Genomic DNA, 17,238 nt, shown 5'->3' with positions numbered 1-17,238 from the left:
GTAAGGGTAATTCATTGGTTCTTTCTTTCTCGTTACGGTCATACACACTGTTTTTCTCATGTTAATCTTCATTTGCCACTTAGTACACCAGTTATCAAGTTGGTTTAGAGATTCTTGTTGAGCGACCTGGTCTTTCTTTGGAACTGTTGATGTTTTGGTACATAATGTAGTCGTCAGCAAAAAGTTCGATTTTACAGGAAATGTTTGTTGTTATGCTATTTATAAATATAAGAAAGAGCAGAGGGCCAAGAACGGAGCCCTGGGGGAGTCGGGATGTTACGGGCATGCTATCTGAATGTACATTTTCAAAGATTACAAATTGCGAGCGGCCGTATAAAAAGTCTTCTATCAAGTTTGTTAGGTTTCCGGTACCAAGTATACTTTTGAGTTTTGCGTGTAATTTTTTATGGCATACTGAATCAAATGCTTTCAAAAAATCTAGCAGTACCAAGTCTGTCTGCGAGTGGTTATTAATAGAAAAAGTGAGGTCATGTACAACTTCAGTTAGCTGTGTTGCTGTGGATAGCCCTTTTCTAAATCCGGGTTGGTAAGGTGATAAGGTGGCTTTTGTCTCTAGGAATTGTTCTATGTGCTTCAGAATGATGTGTTCAAGAAACTTAAATGATGTGCTAGTAAGTGAGACTGGTCTGAAGTAAGATGGGTCTTCGCTATTGCCTGTTTTAGGTATCAGTACGGCCTTTGCTTTTTTCCAATCATCCGGAAGCTTTGAAGAAGATGCAGACCTACGGAAGACTAGTCCTAGATACCGGCTGCACCACTCCGCACAACGTCTTAGAAAAATGTTAGGGATTTCATCGGGCCCGCATGCTTCCTTAGGATCGACGTTCAGCAAGAGGTTCAGAATATCCTCATCAGTGATAATCAAGGGATAAATATAAATACCATCGGCGAAAGGGAGGCCTGGGGTATTTCTGTAATCCTTTGTGAATACAGAGTGAAAAAAATGATTGCAATAATTAGCTTTAGCTTTTTTTTCTTCTGGAGAAAAATCTGGGGTGTCTGTTCAAGGAGGGCGGATGTGTTTCCAAAATCTACATGGGTTATGTTTTATGAATGAAGGGAGCGTTATTTCAAAGTAGTTCTGTTTGGCTTTTTTATTTTGATTATTTAAATTTATTTTAATTTTTTAATTTTTTATTTTATGTGTTGTATTATATTTAACAACGTTTTTATTATATATTATTGAATTGTTGGTGTCGTCCCTTCTGAAGCCTTTGCAACCGTTGTGCAGAATAGAAACATTTATTTTTTGGTTGGAAATTCTCAAACTAAATATGTATATCAAGTTCATTACAGTCATCGTGCTTAGAAACAATTCTTGAGTGTTGAGGTTCTACTGGTGCAGCCCGGCCCTGGTGTATTTAACTAACGCAGAGTGAACATTATCTTTTCGTGGCATTTGAAGGCTCCGCAAGTTTTTAGAACGCATGAATGGGGCCGTCTTTTGGAAGAAAAAACGTGCCTTAAAATTAAATCTCATATTTTCTTCGTAAGTGCTGATGCCTGAACAAAGCGTTTAGAAATGGTGGCAGTAAGTAAGATAACAGGAAATGAAGCCTACTGTTGTATATTGTTCATCTTCGAAATTCTCTATATCACCCGGCTTTGTTACAACGCTCTCTTTTCTGGTAGCCTAATAGTTATTTTTCTTCTCTTGGACAAACGTTGTGCATGGTAATTCTTTTAAATAGAAATGTAACGAACCCACATGTGTAGGGCGCAATTTCCGGGAAATAAGAAAGCACGTCTAATGGGTGAGATTTTTTGCGCAGAACTGGTGAATTTGCGGAAAATTAAAGGGGTTCTCAGTCATGAGTTGTTCATGCCTGAACCCTTTGGAGGTGCGCCAGAGGGTTTGGAACATTCTAAAAAAATAATAGAGTGATTTATACCGCCATTTTAGTTTCAATACCAGCTCCGCACAAAAAGTCTAGAAAAGCTACGCCAAAAACATGTAGCCTGAGTCACTGTATTTAAAACGCGCGTTAAGAAAGTATTTGGTGCTGAACCAAGATGGTGTGTATTAAAAGTACGATTGTGGATGTGAAGCAAGTGCCAACGCCCGTGTAGTGGTATGACAGCTAGTATGATTGTTTTCAGGATGGTTGTAGTAAGAAATTTTTTTCTTAAAATAAAATAAACGTACAATTTTCCAGTCACTGGACAAGGCAGTTCAGTGTCCTCAAACTTAAACTATTTTTTATCGGGTTTTAATGTTCTTTATGGCTGGGAGACCAGTGTTGCAGGTACAGGATGTGTGTTTTAACCGCCACACTTCGGTAGCGTAAAGTAATGCTTCATAAATAAAGCAAGTTTTTTAGCTTTACACATGCGGGCCTTCAATAAAAAGCGTGATCAAGCAGGATGTTATGCTTTGACGGAATATGCATGATTTTCTTACCAAAATGTACAGTGCTTTTCGGATTTAAACGCGACACTGCGAGAGCATGGCCTGCGGAACATGCAGCGCTGCCCGTGGACGCCCGTGGAAGCTAGGTGTTGCATTGTGGTATACCACGAGGATGAGAGCGTTTTAACCATAGGCTTGCTGCTTCCGGTTGCCAATAAGCGGGGCTGAGGTTCCCCGCAGCGACAGCGGTGCGCTGCGAGCCTGGGGTGGAGGAGCGTGTTTGTGCGGCTGTGGTAGCGGCCTGGCGTTCCGCGCAGCCAATTTCGCGACATCGTCTGCTCGCGCGCTCTTCTTACGCCTGCCGTTCCGATGCGACACAGATAAGTTGCATGTAAGGCACGCTCACGCTTATCTGAATAAAACGAGCATCTGCACGATGGAACAGCCAACTTTATTCCGTGATATAAACTAAAAAAAGAGGAGAGCCGACGAAGTACTAATGCACCACACCCTACGCGAACGTGCCTGCAAAGGCGTATTTCCTTTTTTTTAGTTTACATCCTGGAATAAAGTTTGCGGTTTCTTAGTACAGAAGTTTCTTTTATCCAGATAGCGTGACTGTGCATTACATGAACATTACTGTGGCGTATTGGAAGGGCACGCGTAACAAGAGTGCGCGCACACGATGTTGCGAAATCGGCTGCGCGCACAGCCGGGCTACTACCGTCGGCGCACAAACGCGTTTCAGCACTCCAGGCTCGCAGCGCCCCGCTGTCGCTGCAGGAAACCACAGCCCCGCTCATTGGAAACCGGGGGCAGTAAGCCTACGGTCAACACCCTCTCATCCTCGCGGTATACCACAATGCAACACCTAGCTTCCACGGGCGTCCACGGGCGGCGCTGCATGTTCCGGCGGCCACGCGCTCGCAGTGTCGCGTTTCAATCCGTGAACACAGTACGTATTGAGATGTGAAATCTGCCGCCATCTTACGGTTTATGGAAATAAATTTCAAAGAAGTTCGCACTACAACAGCGATTTGTATTCCTGGTTAGGTGAAAATGTGTTTTTCATTGCCAATAAAAAGTGATTCTTCCTTTCTGCAGAATTTCAAGCACCAATTATTTTTTCAAAAGTGCCGCAGTGTGTACGGATAGCATTTTTACGGGTAATATGATCGCTTTTCTAATAATATTCGTTCGATGGCCCGTTGAGCCGACCTAAGTTTGTTTTGTCGTTGTTCAAATAGGCGCGAAGTGTCAGCTCCATATGTCGTAACCACAGTTGCACTGGTTGTAGAGTTTTCTTTAGTGTGACAGGGGTAGTCTAATTTTTATTGTTTGGGAGTGCTTGCCCAGTACTCCCCAACCCATACCTATTCCGCGCCGGATTTCTCTCCCGTAGTCTGGGTCAGCACTAACGATTTTTCCGAGGTAGTTATATATCCTTTTACTTCATCTAGCGTTTCGTTTCCTAAGCTGAAGAGGTCGTTTTTCCATGCCTATTCCTCACTACTTTAGGTTTATTCTTATTAATTTTTAGCCCTGTTGCAATGCTTTCTGATTTTAGATCCTCAAGCGTTGTTTGTACGTGTTCGGGAGCCTCAATCAGCAAGACTATGTCGTCTGCCAACCTGAAATGGCTCAAGTATTCCCCGTTTATCCTTAATCCTCTGTTTTCCCAGTCAAGCTTTCTGTACGCCTCCAGACATGCTGGTAATATATTTGGCGAGATGGTATCTCCTTGTCTTACTCCCGTACGGATCGGCTTTGCTTGTGGAGGGTTTTCCTGCCAGGGCATTCCTTATATATGTCTTCTAAAAGTCTTGTGTTTGTTTACTCAGTTACCTGATATTTTAGGGTTTCTAGGACGGACGCGGTGAGTACGGAATCCACTGCAAACTAATAATCTATCAATGCCATGTAAAAGGGTTTAGATTAGTCTACGGATTTTCGTTTCACTTGATTTACTACACAGATCTGATCTATGGTCGAGCACCCCATGATAAACCCAGCCTGCTCTCCGGGCTTGAAATCCTGGCTGTCGCCAACCCGGCTAACAATAACTTTCGTAGAAGGCTTGTACAAAACGGAGAGTTGGCTGATGGTTCTGTAATTCTTGACGTCCTTGGGATCTCCGTTCATATGAATCAAAATAATGTTGGTTGGCGTTTTTCCAGGTTATGGGCACTTTCCGAGTTTTAAAGCATTCCGAAATTAATACACCAAGTTTCCTAGTACCATATCTCCTCCGCCCTTCACAAGATCCCCGGTTATGCCGTCGTCACCTGCAGATCTTCCTCTCTTCATGCCTTTAAGAGCCTTTTCTACCGCCTCTTTAGTTAGTAGTGGGACATCGCAAGTTGAGCTTTTACTCTCAGTGTTCCTGCTCGTCTAACGTCGCTGGCATAAAACCAGGTGTAGAATCGTTCTGCTATGTTTATTATCTCGTTCAAGTTGTGCGTTATGTTACCCTGCTCGTCTCTGTGCTTACATCCTGTCCTTGCCGATGGCTAGCTTTCTCTTAGTTGCTTTCAAGCTTCCCTTATTTGCAGCGTTTCTTCAATCAGTGCCATGCTATATATACGAATTTCGTTGCTTTTTGTCACAAACTCCTCCCCCGAGTAATTGCGTCCGCTTGCAAATACCAAAGGAGGGGCGCGAGACAACAGTTATTTATATTTTAGCAGGGTGGCCGGCCCGTGAGTTTTCACGTGTGCCGAGATTGCTGGGGTGAAGGAAATCACAACGGAGAGGCTCGGCTACGTTTTGGACTATATAGGTTTACTGTACAAACAAAAAGACTACAGGGCAACGCCCGACACAAGAAGAGAAAAAAACCTTCACAATGCCATCGGCCTGTGCGCGCAGGCACTAATCCGCCGTGGCCTACGACTTAACCTTCTACCTCGAAAACATACTCAGACAGCCGTACGCGACACACTCTAGAGGCAAACACTTGTTTTAACCTCGACAACGCAACTACAACAAAAGTACCAACAAGTACGCAACACGCAAAAACACTCTAGAGGCAAACACTTGTTTAAACCTCAACAACGCAACTACCAAAAAATACTAACAATTACACAACACGCAAAACCCTCTAGGGGACAAACATTGTTAGTTACGAGTGACGCTAGAAAAAAAAACTGAAGGCGGATACCTTAACCCGATACGACAAACAATTCCGAAGGAGGGGGCGCGGGAAGAGGAAGTCTCCTCGAGACAAGTAGAACCCGCCGGTTGAACGGCAGAAAGTCACGACGAGGTGGAGACGGCCTCGCCGGGCAGCAGCTCACGTGTTTCGGGGCTCCGGGGTGCAGAAGCTGGTCGGCCATGGGACTCGCGGCGACGGGCGAACTCGAGCGCTGAGCCGAGGCGTGGACCGGTCCGTCGCGAGCCTACCGATGTGCTTCTGCTAAAGCGCGTCACCCCCGGGCCTTTCCCCGCGTAGCACGTTCTGAAATCTTCGCCGACTGCTCCAAGCAATCGCTTGCGTCCGCTTAAATAACCTCCGCCGGCCGTCCCGTAGACCCACTTCGAAGTATTCCCATTGTTCCTCTTTTCCCCCTCCTGGGGGCCCTTGCTTCCTTCGCCACGATCGCAAGCGCGCGTCCACGCCAGCGACCGTGACGTCACCCTCGGACAACAGCGCTGGAATGCGGCAGCTCGCATTGTTCTGGTAGCAGGCAGGACGAAACAAAGGAGGTGCGCACAAAGCCGAAGGGGGGACCCCGAATTCCCCCGCGCGGCGCAAAATGGCCGACTCCGTCCGGGAGGCCGTCCGGAAATAAAAAAAATGGAGGGTCTGGCCTGCAGTTTGTGACACTTTTACTTCTCTTAAAATTAGTTTCAGACGCTCAGCTGATGCAGTCGAATCCGCCGTACTTGACACTTTAATGTTCGTACGTTTGACAAATAGTTCCTTCGTTTTTTCAGTTTTCGAATTAGCTTCATGCACGTCGTTTCTCCCACAGGCGCTGCTGATTCACTGAGTGCTGGTGATAGGTGGTCAATTACACTGTCTACACTAGCCTCGTTCTGCTGCTTCAGAAGCTCGAATTTATTTTGAGGAGGTATTTTTAACGCCTGGGGTGTGGCTCTGACTGGCGTTATGCTGGATTTCTTAGTTTTTACGAGTTTCCTCCTTTCTCTTTCGAGATTCAGCCTTAGATTGCATCTAACCATCCTACGATCACTGCTCCTAATCTAGCTTAGGACCTCTACGTCCTTAGTTTGTAACCTAAGGTTTATCAACCTTAGGTTATTCCGATGTTTCCCACTGGCCTTAATTCTCCCATTGACTTCTTACTGACTTTTGCGTCTCCCGTCAAAAGTGTATCATGTTGGACTAGTTGGTGGTGCGATACAAAGGAGGGAACAGCGCACGTTCTCACGAAGGAGAAATACACACCACAAGCGCTGTGGTGTGTGTTTCTGTCCGCCCTTCCTCAGAATTTGCGCTGTTCCTTGCTTTGTATCGCCCTTCAAAATCGTAAATTGCGTTGTTGCCTTCATTGCTGATTCGACGTCCTCGTAGAAGCTGTTCATGGTTTCGTCATTATACCTGGCGCATTGGTCATCACCATAGCTGGTGCATTGGTGCATCATTGTTGTGTATTGGTGTGTACTAGTTTTGGCCTGTATCGCTTGTTTAACTTGATCACAACAGCCGCGATTCTCTCTATAAAGCAAAAAAAAAATCCTCCACGTTTCCTGCTATTTCTCTCTAGATTAAAAATTCCACCTCATGTTTTATCTCCTCTTGGGGTCCACTGTAACATACAGTGCACCCTCCAGTGAGCTACATAAAGCGTTCTTCTCTCGTAGCTTCCCCTAACCCTCTACTATCCCACTTAATGTCCGAGAGCTCCTCTAGTAGTACAGCTAAAGTTCCCTTACTAGACAAGGCGCGTGCGTTGAACATTGCCAGGGTCAAGTTCCAATGGCGACCTGTCTGGACCCAGATAGCCTTAGCATGCTCTGCAGTATTGCTGTTCCGACGCCAGCGGTGAACAGGTGTGCCACAGCTGCTGAGAGCTTAGGGCAGAGAGTTGTATAATTTTCGGAATAACACTCATGGACAGGAAACGAGCTAGCTGGATCAGAGAACGAAGTAGAGTAGAAGATATCATATTGCAAATAAAGAAAAAGAAATTAACTTGGGCTGGTCACGTAGTGAGACGAACAGACATCTGGTGGACAATTATGGTAACATAGTGAAGGATACCAAGAGACGGTACTAGAAGGGGAAGGTGATCAACCCGATGGACTGATGAAATAGAAAATCGGGGGTAAACTTCGGACTCGAGCAGGGGAGGATAGGAGCGGTTGGAGATAAATGGGAGAGGACTTCGTCCTGCAGCGGACCTGAGTAAGCTGATGATGATGATGATTAGGGGATCGTATTCACTTTAATGCATAAAGATGTACCAATTTTTTTGCAGTTCTTGCAGCCCCGCAAGTAGTTTTCCCACGCCTTCTTGAAGAACGCAGTGAAGATGGTGAGATGTTTTTGCGCATTAGCGATGATCTGACGCTGACACTTCAAAAAAGTTCAGTGGCGGCACCTTCACTACGTGTGATCAGTTTTGAGAATGGACAGGAGTTCACTGAATTTGTAAGTTAAACACGAAATCACACAGTTTATTCTTAGATTCAGGAAAATAACGTTCACGGATGTTGTTATTTATACTGGGTCCACAAGAAAAAAAGACGTCTTTACAGCATATGTTGGTTTCTGCATGCCGCAGGAGCAATGGTTGATTTAGTCAGAATATTCTAGGTCAAAACACAGCTGTTAAAAGTAATCTTGTACAATTACTTGCGTTGAAATACTCTGATTAATATTTGCTTCAATCGTAAAAGGAGCACATTCCGACGCACAACTTCCTGTTTTGTTGCAAACATGTTTTATTGGTTGATTTATTGAAGGATTGATTGATTATGAAGTTCAACGCTCCGACGCTACACAGGCGATGATGTAGCCGTAGTAGAGGGCTCCGGACTAATTTGGACAACCATGGTACCTTCAACGTGCGCGGTAATCTCTAACACACGGGTGTTTTCGCTGTTCGCCTCCTTCAGACAAGCGGCCGCCGCGACCTTGAATAGAACGTGAATCCTTGGGCGTAGCAGCACAAAAGCATGTTTTATTGATTTTGGTTCAGGCTTGTGAGGAATGTTTAATTAATACGTTGGTAATTTACTAGAACGGGCCAATCTAGTCCCCAAAAGTCCCAGGTGTTAGTAACTGGCCTATATGCATGCCTGCTAATCACGTTCTATTTATTAATGTTTGCCAGATTGTTGCTTGATTTATATTTGTGGGAACGTTGACGCTTTCGCAGCATAATGGTGTGGACATAGAAAGCAGCCTGTATCACGACCCAAAAAAGCTTGCAGCAGTTTCACTTACAAAACAAGACTCGGGCATTGAAGTGGTAAGTGCCTTTTTTCCCCTTTAGTGCCGTAAATTGTCGTAAAGTGACACGCTATCCCCAACACACAAAAGTACGTTAGAGTTAAGAAACTTTCACTGCGAACAGCATCAATATTTGCTTAGCCTTATACCCGATATACAAAAATAGTTGTTGCAGATGGTTATATAATAACGTTGGTTTGTTCTCGCTTGTGGTTTTCGTCTCTTCTAGCACCAAATGGCCCTACGGTTTTAGCTGATAACCAGAGATTCGCCAGAAAACAATGTTTTGTGTTAATCTTATTTTCCTAAGTTTTCAACGCCCAATCACGTGTTTAGCAGTTCTATCAGTCAGATTTTACATTGATGCCAGTTGTCACTGCCCACTGAACCCGTCCTAATTGAATATGCATATAGAAACGTCAATTTTTCAGACGAGATTTTTGTTCTCTTGTTGTGCAGGAAGGTGTCGTCGGGCCGTACATGCGTATTGAGCCTTCCCCGACCAGGGAGAGATCAGACGACGGGTTATTTGCTCATGTCCTTCACGAAATACCTAGGACGGCGTTACTGGATGAGTCAATTTATGCTGTCACTAATGGTGAGTGCCGTTAGACACCTTATGAACAGTTTAGTTACACACTGCGAGCAAGAAAACAAAACAAAAGTTCGTTAAAGCCTTGAGAATTTTTTTTCAAGAAGGCCTACTCTGGAAAACGACATGTGAAGAACGCATTACCTAAAGCTTTATATTCTAGTTTTCTATTCTATATTTTAACTACAAACTATATCTACGAAAAATTGGTAACTTCGTAACATGAATTTTATGTGAATTGATATTTATAGCGAAAGCGAAAAATCTTTTAATTTTTTAATGTACTGGGGTGGGCTGTCCTTATAAGTGCACCCAGTGGTTAAGTAACGTTATGTGTATACCCGTTCCATCTACAATATTTGAACAGTAGCGCACCTGCGAGGCTTACGAATGTATATAAAAAGGAATGTCAGTAGCGCCTTGGTATATTCGTTGACAAACAACCGCAACCTAGGCTTACAAAATGATAACATTTAATCATTTGAAGCAAATCATGAGCCTTTACATGTGGGCTGGGTGTGAAATAGATAACACTTTGAAGAACTCGCTCTCTTTGTATACGCGGTTTGCTTGATTCAAATCACTAACAGCGTGTATAGTGCTTCCATTGATTTAAAATGAAGGAAGTTGCTTAACTGTGCTTCGCAAACCTGATGGCTCATGAATATACAAATTTATATTGGCCACAATAACCAAAATAAGCTCAGAAGCTTCAAATAAAACAAAGCAGTTACTACTTTGATAATATTCACTCAGAAGCCAAGTGCGCCCTTGGCGCACAAATTCTTTATAAAAAGCCTAAGCCGTCACTCTGGCTGTAAATACTATGTGCGACAGTTTCCTGCTACCAACCTTTAAATTTGAAATGGTGGCTGTAACATGCTGCGCGGCATGCCTCTGCATTGTTTCAGTATCAAGAAGCGACGTCGTTGAAAGAACGTACAATCGAAATCGCCGTGTGCCAAGCGCCGTTCAAGTCGAAGTCTTCATTGTTGTGGATACCTATCATAGCAGAAAGTTTCCAAGCACGTCTAAACTGCTCCGATATTTGTGCGTAATGATGGTGACTGTAAGTAAAACTGACAAACATTTTATTACGCTTTTTGGTAAGGTACAGGGTGCAATCTTTGATTAACCTTCACATGTTGCCATTATGATGTCTTACCACGCATCTTGAAGCGATTTCATTGTAGGAATTTATAAGCGGCTGATATTTTTAATCTCTGTTGGTGTCTTTGAATACAAAAGCATACTTTAGGAAGTTCGTCTGCATATATATATATATATATATATATATATATATATATATATATATATATATGGGAAGCAGGAAGAGGACACTTACACATAGCTCCAGAGGGTCCACGCCGACGTCGATGAATCGGTGTATGGCACGGGCTCAGCTCGAGCTGTCATGGCCGCTTGTACATAGTTCGTCATGTAAATACATCGCTGCTCTATCGTCCAGTATTCGTCTCATCTTTACCTTTTCGCCACGGAATATTTTGGTAAATCTGCGGGGTACGTCATGTGGCGGCAATGTTCCGTGGCGACAAGGTAGAGATGAGACGAATATGGGATGATGAAGCAGCTGTGTATTTACATGATGAACTATGTGCAACTGGCCATGAGAGCTCGTGCTGAGCGCGTGCCACACACTGCTTTATCGTCGTCGGCGTAGACCCTCTGGAGCTATGTGTCAGTGTCCTCTTCCTGCTTCCCGTAACATTTCCCCCTCGCCAAAGGCGACCACCCTGGCCGAGGTCACAATACTTGGACTTTCTTTCCAAAGAATTTGGAAAGAAAGAAAGAAAGTGGAGAAAAAATGCCCGCCGGGTGGGATCCACTTTCTTTCTTTCTTTCCTTCTTTCTTTCTTTCTTTCTTTCTTTCTTTCTTTCTTTCTTTCTTTCTTTCTTTCTTTCTTTCTGTCTTTCTTGCCAAATTCTTTATCTTTTTCAATGACATACCACATCCTCCCCTTTGCTTTCCGAGGTTTTCTTGTTTGCCAACCCTTACTTCTGTTTTATTTCAACGAGCCCCTCATTTTCTATTCTGATTCGCTATACGCATAGCGGGCGCCTCTGTTATGGCAGTCTTGGTGCCATAGGGAGTTTAAGAGGGTTCAACGCTGGTCGACCACTCTCTACATGTCGTAGACACTCGAGTCACGGCCCGAGGGTTAAAAAGAAGGTCCCCTTCACCCCGAGTAGTCCGAGTGGCGCTGTCCACCACCCCCAAGCACAGACAAAAATTACATTGACATAAATACCCCACAAAGTGGAGGGGAAAAATAGCCCCGCCAGTAGTGTAGTGGTTATCGCACCAGACCGGTATTCTGGAGGCCGTGGGTAAGGATCCCACCTGGCGGGCATTTCTTCTCCACGTTTTTTCTTTCTTTCCAAATTCTTTATCTGTTTCAATGACCTACGACATCTTCCCCTTTGCTTTCCGAGGTTTTCTTGACTGCCAACCCTTAGGTCTATATCAGGAAAGTAGAGACAGATAAACGCAAGAAAAACATAAAAATAAAAAATAAAATTAAAAGTTCACTGACGTGTCAGGAAGAGGACTTCCTTTCTCTCTCTCTCTCTCTCTCTCTCTCTCTCTCTCTGTATATATATATATATATATATATATATATATATATATATATATATATATATATATATATATATATATATATATATATATATATATATATATATATATATATACACCGTCTTTTTGCGATTCTCAGCACCCTCCCCTACTTCCGGGGAAAATACTGGAAAAACGCTGCACGCGAATCAAAGCACCCCCTTTTCTAAGCAGCCATCGCAAGGAGGTGGATTTCAGACGCGTGGAAGCGGACCCTAGTTGACGCTATGGCTAAGTCATTTATGAAGTTCTGAATTACAAACCATTTCAACAGAACAAAACATGACCTGGTGGGGGATACTGAGAGCGGCGGCCGAAGCGGCACAACAGACTGGAAAGGCAGTAAGAGTGACTCAGTATCAGGCGTAAGCGGTGGGTCCACTGTGGAAACCTATTTTTTGACTGCTCGCGAAATAAAACATTGTTTCTTTCGCCCATAGTGTCGAGATAAGCAGCAAGAAAAAATGACGGGGGTGGCAGTAATTGAGGTTTTTCGAGTAGACTCCGCTCCCGACTTTGGGCATTGCTCTCGTGAAAAAAATAGGGTGCTCAGAATCGAGTATAATACGGTATATATAACAGCGTGTCGAACCCATATCGCACCGATTATTTTCGGTGAACTGAACCCGTACCGTTTTAAGTGCGAATGCACTTTATAAGCGACCCCAAACCATCCACCGCCGGCGGAGGCGTCGGCGGCGGCGGCGTGCGCAGTGCTCCTCTATATTTAAAAAAGAAACAGCATCCGGCGCCAGGTTTCGATCCGAGGACTTTGCGGCCGCAGCGCGACGCTGTACCGACTAAGCCACGGACGCCACGCTGAGTTCAGTGTTAGTGACGCGCCTTATATCTTTAACGCATTCAAACTACGTCGTCAGCGGCGTGCGTTGGCGACTCAGCGGCGTTATAGCGGCTTGATAACTGCGTGGTGTACACGTGATACTACAAACCCGATGGAAGAGATTGAAGAGAAGGCGGCGAGGCGGTGGGCTGCGGGGGCCGAGCGCAAGCGCCGCAAGCGGGCCGACAACCGTGCATTCGCACTTTCACATTCTCCCCCTCGGGGAAATGCGGGGGAATTTTTTCCTTAAGCAAGCTGAAGCCGAAATGCAATTGAACTAACAAAAGCAATATAGATTTGCGCTTGGCGCCGAAACGGTGAGAACATTCGTTCTTTCTTCTACGCGGTCAATGCCATTTGGGTTTTTTTAATTTCACGCACCATCAACGCCGTAACTTCTGCTACACTTTTCCCTTACGATATGACAGAACACAATCAACGCTTGTTTCGTCATCACAACATCAGGAAAGGTGTGCCCGCCATTGTTGCAATGGTACGCTGCGGCTGTTAGCGCGAACAGAGATCAAGGCTGAGCAAACAAAATGTCACACCTTCGGCATGCGGCACTGTGGCTGGAATGGGGAATCGCCCCGTAAGACAGCGGCACTCCGGAACGGCGAAGGCCCACATCGAAAATGTACATACTTGTTGCATTTCGGAATTTTCCTTGAGGTCGCATTCATGGAAAGTGCAAAATCTTGAGAAATGTGACCCGCAGTACTGGTGTATTGACTAAGCCTTTGGCTGCTGACAACGAGGTTGCGGGTTCGATTGCCGCCACCGGTGGTCGTTTTCTCGAGGTAGAATGCTTAAGTTATGCGTAATGCTTAATAATCTCGGGAGAGCAGAGCGGTTCGAGGTAGATTGCGAGAGAGTGGAAGTGGTAAGCAAATATATCGACTTAGGCCAAGTAGTGACCCAGGATCCCAACCATGGGAAAAAGATAATTAGAAGGATAACAATGGTGTGGAGTGCATTCGGCAGGCATTCTCAGATAATGAATGGCAGCCAGTTGACCCCGAAGAAGAAAGTGTATGACAGCTGCATTTTGCCGGTACTCACCTACGGGGCAGAAACTTGGAGGCACACTAAAAGGGTTCAACCTAAATCGAGGACAACTCATCGAGCAATAGAACGGAAGATGATAGGTGCCTACACTTTTGGCAATAATGAAGTCGGTAAACGTAACCTTGTGAAACATCTGGGCGTAAGGCTTACGTCTAACCTAAGCTGGGAGTCGCATATTGAGACTTTGTATTCTAAAGCACAAGGAAAATTGGCGTTTCAGGGAGAAAGCTTCGTAATGCACCTCCTGAAACGAAACTAACTGCCTATAAATATCTTATAAGACCAGCCCTAGAATATGCAGATATCATTTGGGATCCGTATCAAAAACATCTGGTTAAGAAAATAGAACGGATTCAAAACTTGGCTGTTCGGTTAATTTTTTAAGATTATTCATGACATACGAGCGTAACAAATCTGCTGAACAAAGCCCAGCTTCCCTCATTCGCACATCGCAGAAAGACTTCCATACTAAAATTTTTATATCTTCTTTATCATGGCCGTTTTAAAATTCCACAAGACGTTTACCTTTTTAAACCTTTTAAACTTTCTTCACTAACAAACCATAACAAAGTGTTGTATTCTGTTGTACCACTCCTCCTTGGACCGCCAAAGTCCGCAGTGTATTCAAATAAAATAAAATAAATAAATAAATAAATAAATAAATAAATAAATAAATAAATAAATAAATAAATAAATAAAGAAAGAAATAAAAAAAATAAACGTTAAACGACAAGAAGAGGGCGGAGTGGGTCAGGGAACAAACGCGTGTTAAGGACATATTAGTAGAAATTAAGAAGAAAAGATGGGCGTGGGCTGGGCATTTACTGCGAAGGGAGGATAACCGTTGGCCTTTAGGGGAACAGAGTGGATCCCTAGAGAACGCTAGCATGGCAGGGGGCGGCAGAAAGTTAGATGGGAAGATGAGATTAAGAAGTTTGCGGGGATACATTGTTTGAAGTTAGCACAATACAGGCATAATTGGAGTTGTATGGAAGAGGTCTTTGCCCTGTAGTGGGCGTAGATATGCTGATGAAGATGAAAACCATGCATGTGTCGAGGTTTGGACCCACGTTTAATATGCCCAGGTGGCATGACTACTCTGCCGCTCTACGACTATACGGTGGGCCTTATAGCAAAGGAATCTGTAGCTTTGGGGCATCAAACGCGCCAATATGTTTGTAAAGTATTTTTCCACGGGAAAAAAGAGTACTCCCAGATGGGTTTAAAATATTTTGCGCGGAGTTCACAGGGAAATGATTTCTACAATTTTTGGTGCCCCCAGTAAACGTAAAAGGACAAAACCAAAACAATGGGTTTAGGCCCAGACTTCTTTCCTTTGCCTGACCTTTTACACAACCAAACTCGTGATTTCGTGCGAAGGATGCGCGCCCTGTGGTGCCTGACGTGATCGACAGCTTCTCAGAACTTGTAAACGGACAAGTGCGCGTTTATGTACAGAATCCAAATAATGATAATAAATATAGCAAAGAAAACCGTTCACGTTCAGTCGACCTTTTGTCTTTTTGTAAAGAAGAGTATGTGCTCACTTTGCAGGTACTGTTTATTTTGTCTTGGATGAAAAAAAAAAGGCAACACTAAAGCAGATAACGCATGAAGTACGAAAGGCCGGTCCCAAACCCTCTCTTTCACCCAGCGGCCATACCTTCTGCGTTTTCTGGGGTTTTGCCTTTTCCAGGGCTGTTACGTTTTCAGAGATGCATTCTTATTGACTAGTCCAGCTCACGATTCGGCTGCTATCTACGGCCCCCGGTTCCGGAGTAAGATTACTGCTTTTGAGAAATTTAAAAGCGTCTTTGCAAGAGAGTTCCATCTCATGTTTGACGTGTCAACTTACCCTTTCCGTTTGTAAACACATAACCTGCAATAATATCCCGCAGAGAAATGGGAGAAACAATAGGGGGTCAGGCGAAACGGATATGTATTCATAGGGACGCGTACTACAAAGATGGGTATTCACCTTCGCCTAGTAACGTGGTACCGAAGCGGGGAAGCTCGATCAAGCGAACTGATAACGAAGCCGCCGATTGCGGTCCGACGGATGAAGGTCATCACGATGTGATAATGACCTTGGATCATGTAGCGTAGTAGACCTCTCGCCCTAGAAAGAGCGTTGGAATGTGCGAAACTATAACCAGAGTAGTCAGGTGCGAGTAGAGGCAACCCACCAATGCGGACGGAGATACCCAGCATAACAAAATGGCTCCGGCTTAGCTCAGTGAATTTTGGATATGCAAAGCAAAAGCTTGACTTGATCTGGTTGAGTCTTGGTTTCGCTTGGTTAACCTTTTATTTAGCTGTACTCTGCGGACCATGTCTCAAAGCCATTCGGTTCCGTGCAACGCTCACAGAAGGAAGCCGGGCGAACGCGGCGTTCATTCACGGGGAATGCACAGCTCCTTTTTGCTGGGCGCAGGACGAGTCACGTTCCCAAAGACGACCGATAGCCGCATGCATGGGAGGATGCGGGGTTGGTCGGCTGCCTCAGCCGCAGCGACAGCGGCGACTGCTGCTCGTTCTGCGCAGAACGACTGAAAACGTGGCCTTGTGCGCAGCGCCTACAGCGGGCCCGGCGGATCACGCGATTTGCTTCGAGGGGTGTGTCGCGGGAGGAGTGCTTCCGTTCAAAAGGTCACCTTGAGCATTGTCTGCGCAATTGCTGGACAAAAGTAGTAGAGCTTTTGCTTGAAAATGTGGTAGCTTCTACAGGCGGGGACGCAATTTTGCGGATCACGCGAGTGCGTGGCGGAAACTACCGCGGCTAACTCTTGGGCGCCGGTGCCGGTGCCGGCACCTGCTGTCGAGACAGAAGCAGTGCGCATGCGCGTGATTCTGTATTAGCATGCACGCAGTTCTCTCGCTTCATCCGCCCTGCTATGACTGCCGGTAAGGTACCACGAGGCGACGGCTTTGTAGCATTGGTTTCCCAGCGAGGACCAGTCTATGGCCTGGCGGACGAATTCACAGGATTTTGCGCACGTGTTCTTCATGTTCTAACTACCCGTACCTCGAAAAGGCTTTTTTCTGGGTGAAAGCTCTGCTAGGCTACATTTTCGAGGTCATTCATCGCGTCACAATGACCTTGAGCTTTTGGTTGAGGACTGACGGGTTTATCGGTTTGCTCGCTCGGAGCTTTGCCGCTACGGTAAGAGCGCCGGTGCTAAACGGTCGCTTAGCCGGCGCATTATCGCCGAGCGGCTGCTGGGCTGTCTGTGCGGGTGCTTCACCACAAGCAAACCACGCGGCTAGGCGACGGTTTACGACTGATATATGAAACGCTGGGCTGACT

The 17,238-nt window shown here is 45.0% G+C and overlaps 1 protein-coding gene across 3 annotated transcripts in view; it reads left to right on the top strand.

Moving 5' to 3' along the window:
• Nucleotides 1–17,238, top strand: part of LOC144141838 (venom metalloproteinase antarease-like TserMP_B) — a 45,969-nt gene that overhangs the window by 1,553 nt on the left and 27,178 nt on the right. For 2 of the 3 annotated variants that reach the window (XM_077673324.1, XM_077673326.1), the window contains exons 2-5: nucleotides 7,816–7,988; nucleotides 8,719–8,811; nucleotides 9,252–9,390; nucleotides 10,296–10,453. In XM_077673324.1, coding sequence (XP_077529450.1) covers nucleotides 7,816–7,988; nucleotides 8,719–8,811; nucleotides 9,252–9,390; nucleotides 10,296–10,453 — 563 coding nt within the window. The remainder of the gene's footprint in view (nucleotides 1–7,815; nucleotides 7,989–8,718; nucleotides 8,812–9,251; nucleotides 9,391–10,295; nucleotides 10,454–17,238) is intronic. The other variant, XM_077673325.1, reaches the window with a different exon arrangement.

The sequence above is a fragment of the Haemaphysalis longicornis genome, unplaced genomic scaffold, assembly GCF_048455015.1.
Source record: "Haemaphysalis longicornis isolate Haplotype H1 unplaced genomic scaffold, Haemaphysalis longicornis Haplotype H1 scaffold_6, whole genome shotgun sequence".
Classification (NCBI taxonomy): Eukaryota; Metazoa; Arthropoda; class Arachnida; order Ixodida; family Ixodidae; genus Haemaphysalis; species Haemaphysalis longicornis.
This window is presented reverse-complemented; position numbering and strand designations above follow the sequence as displayed.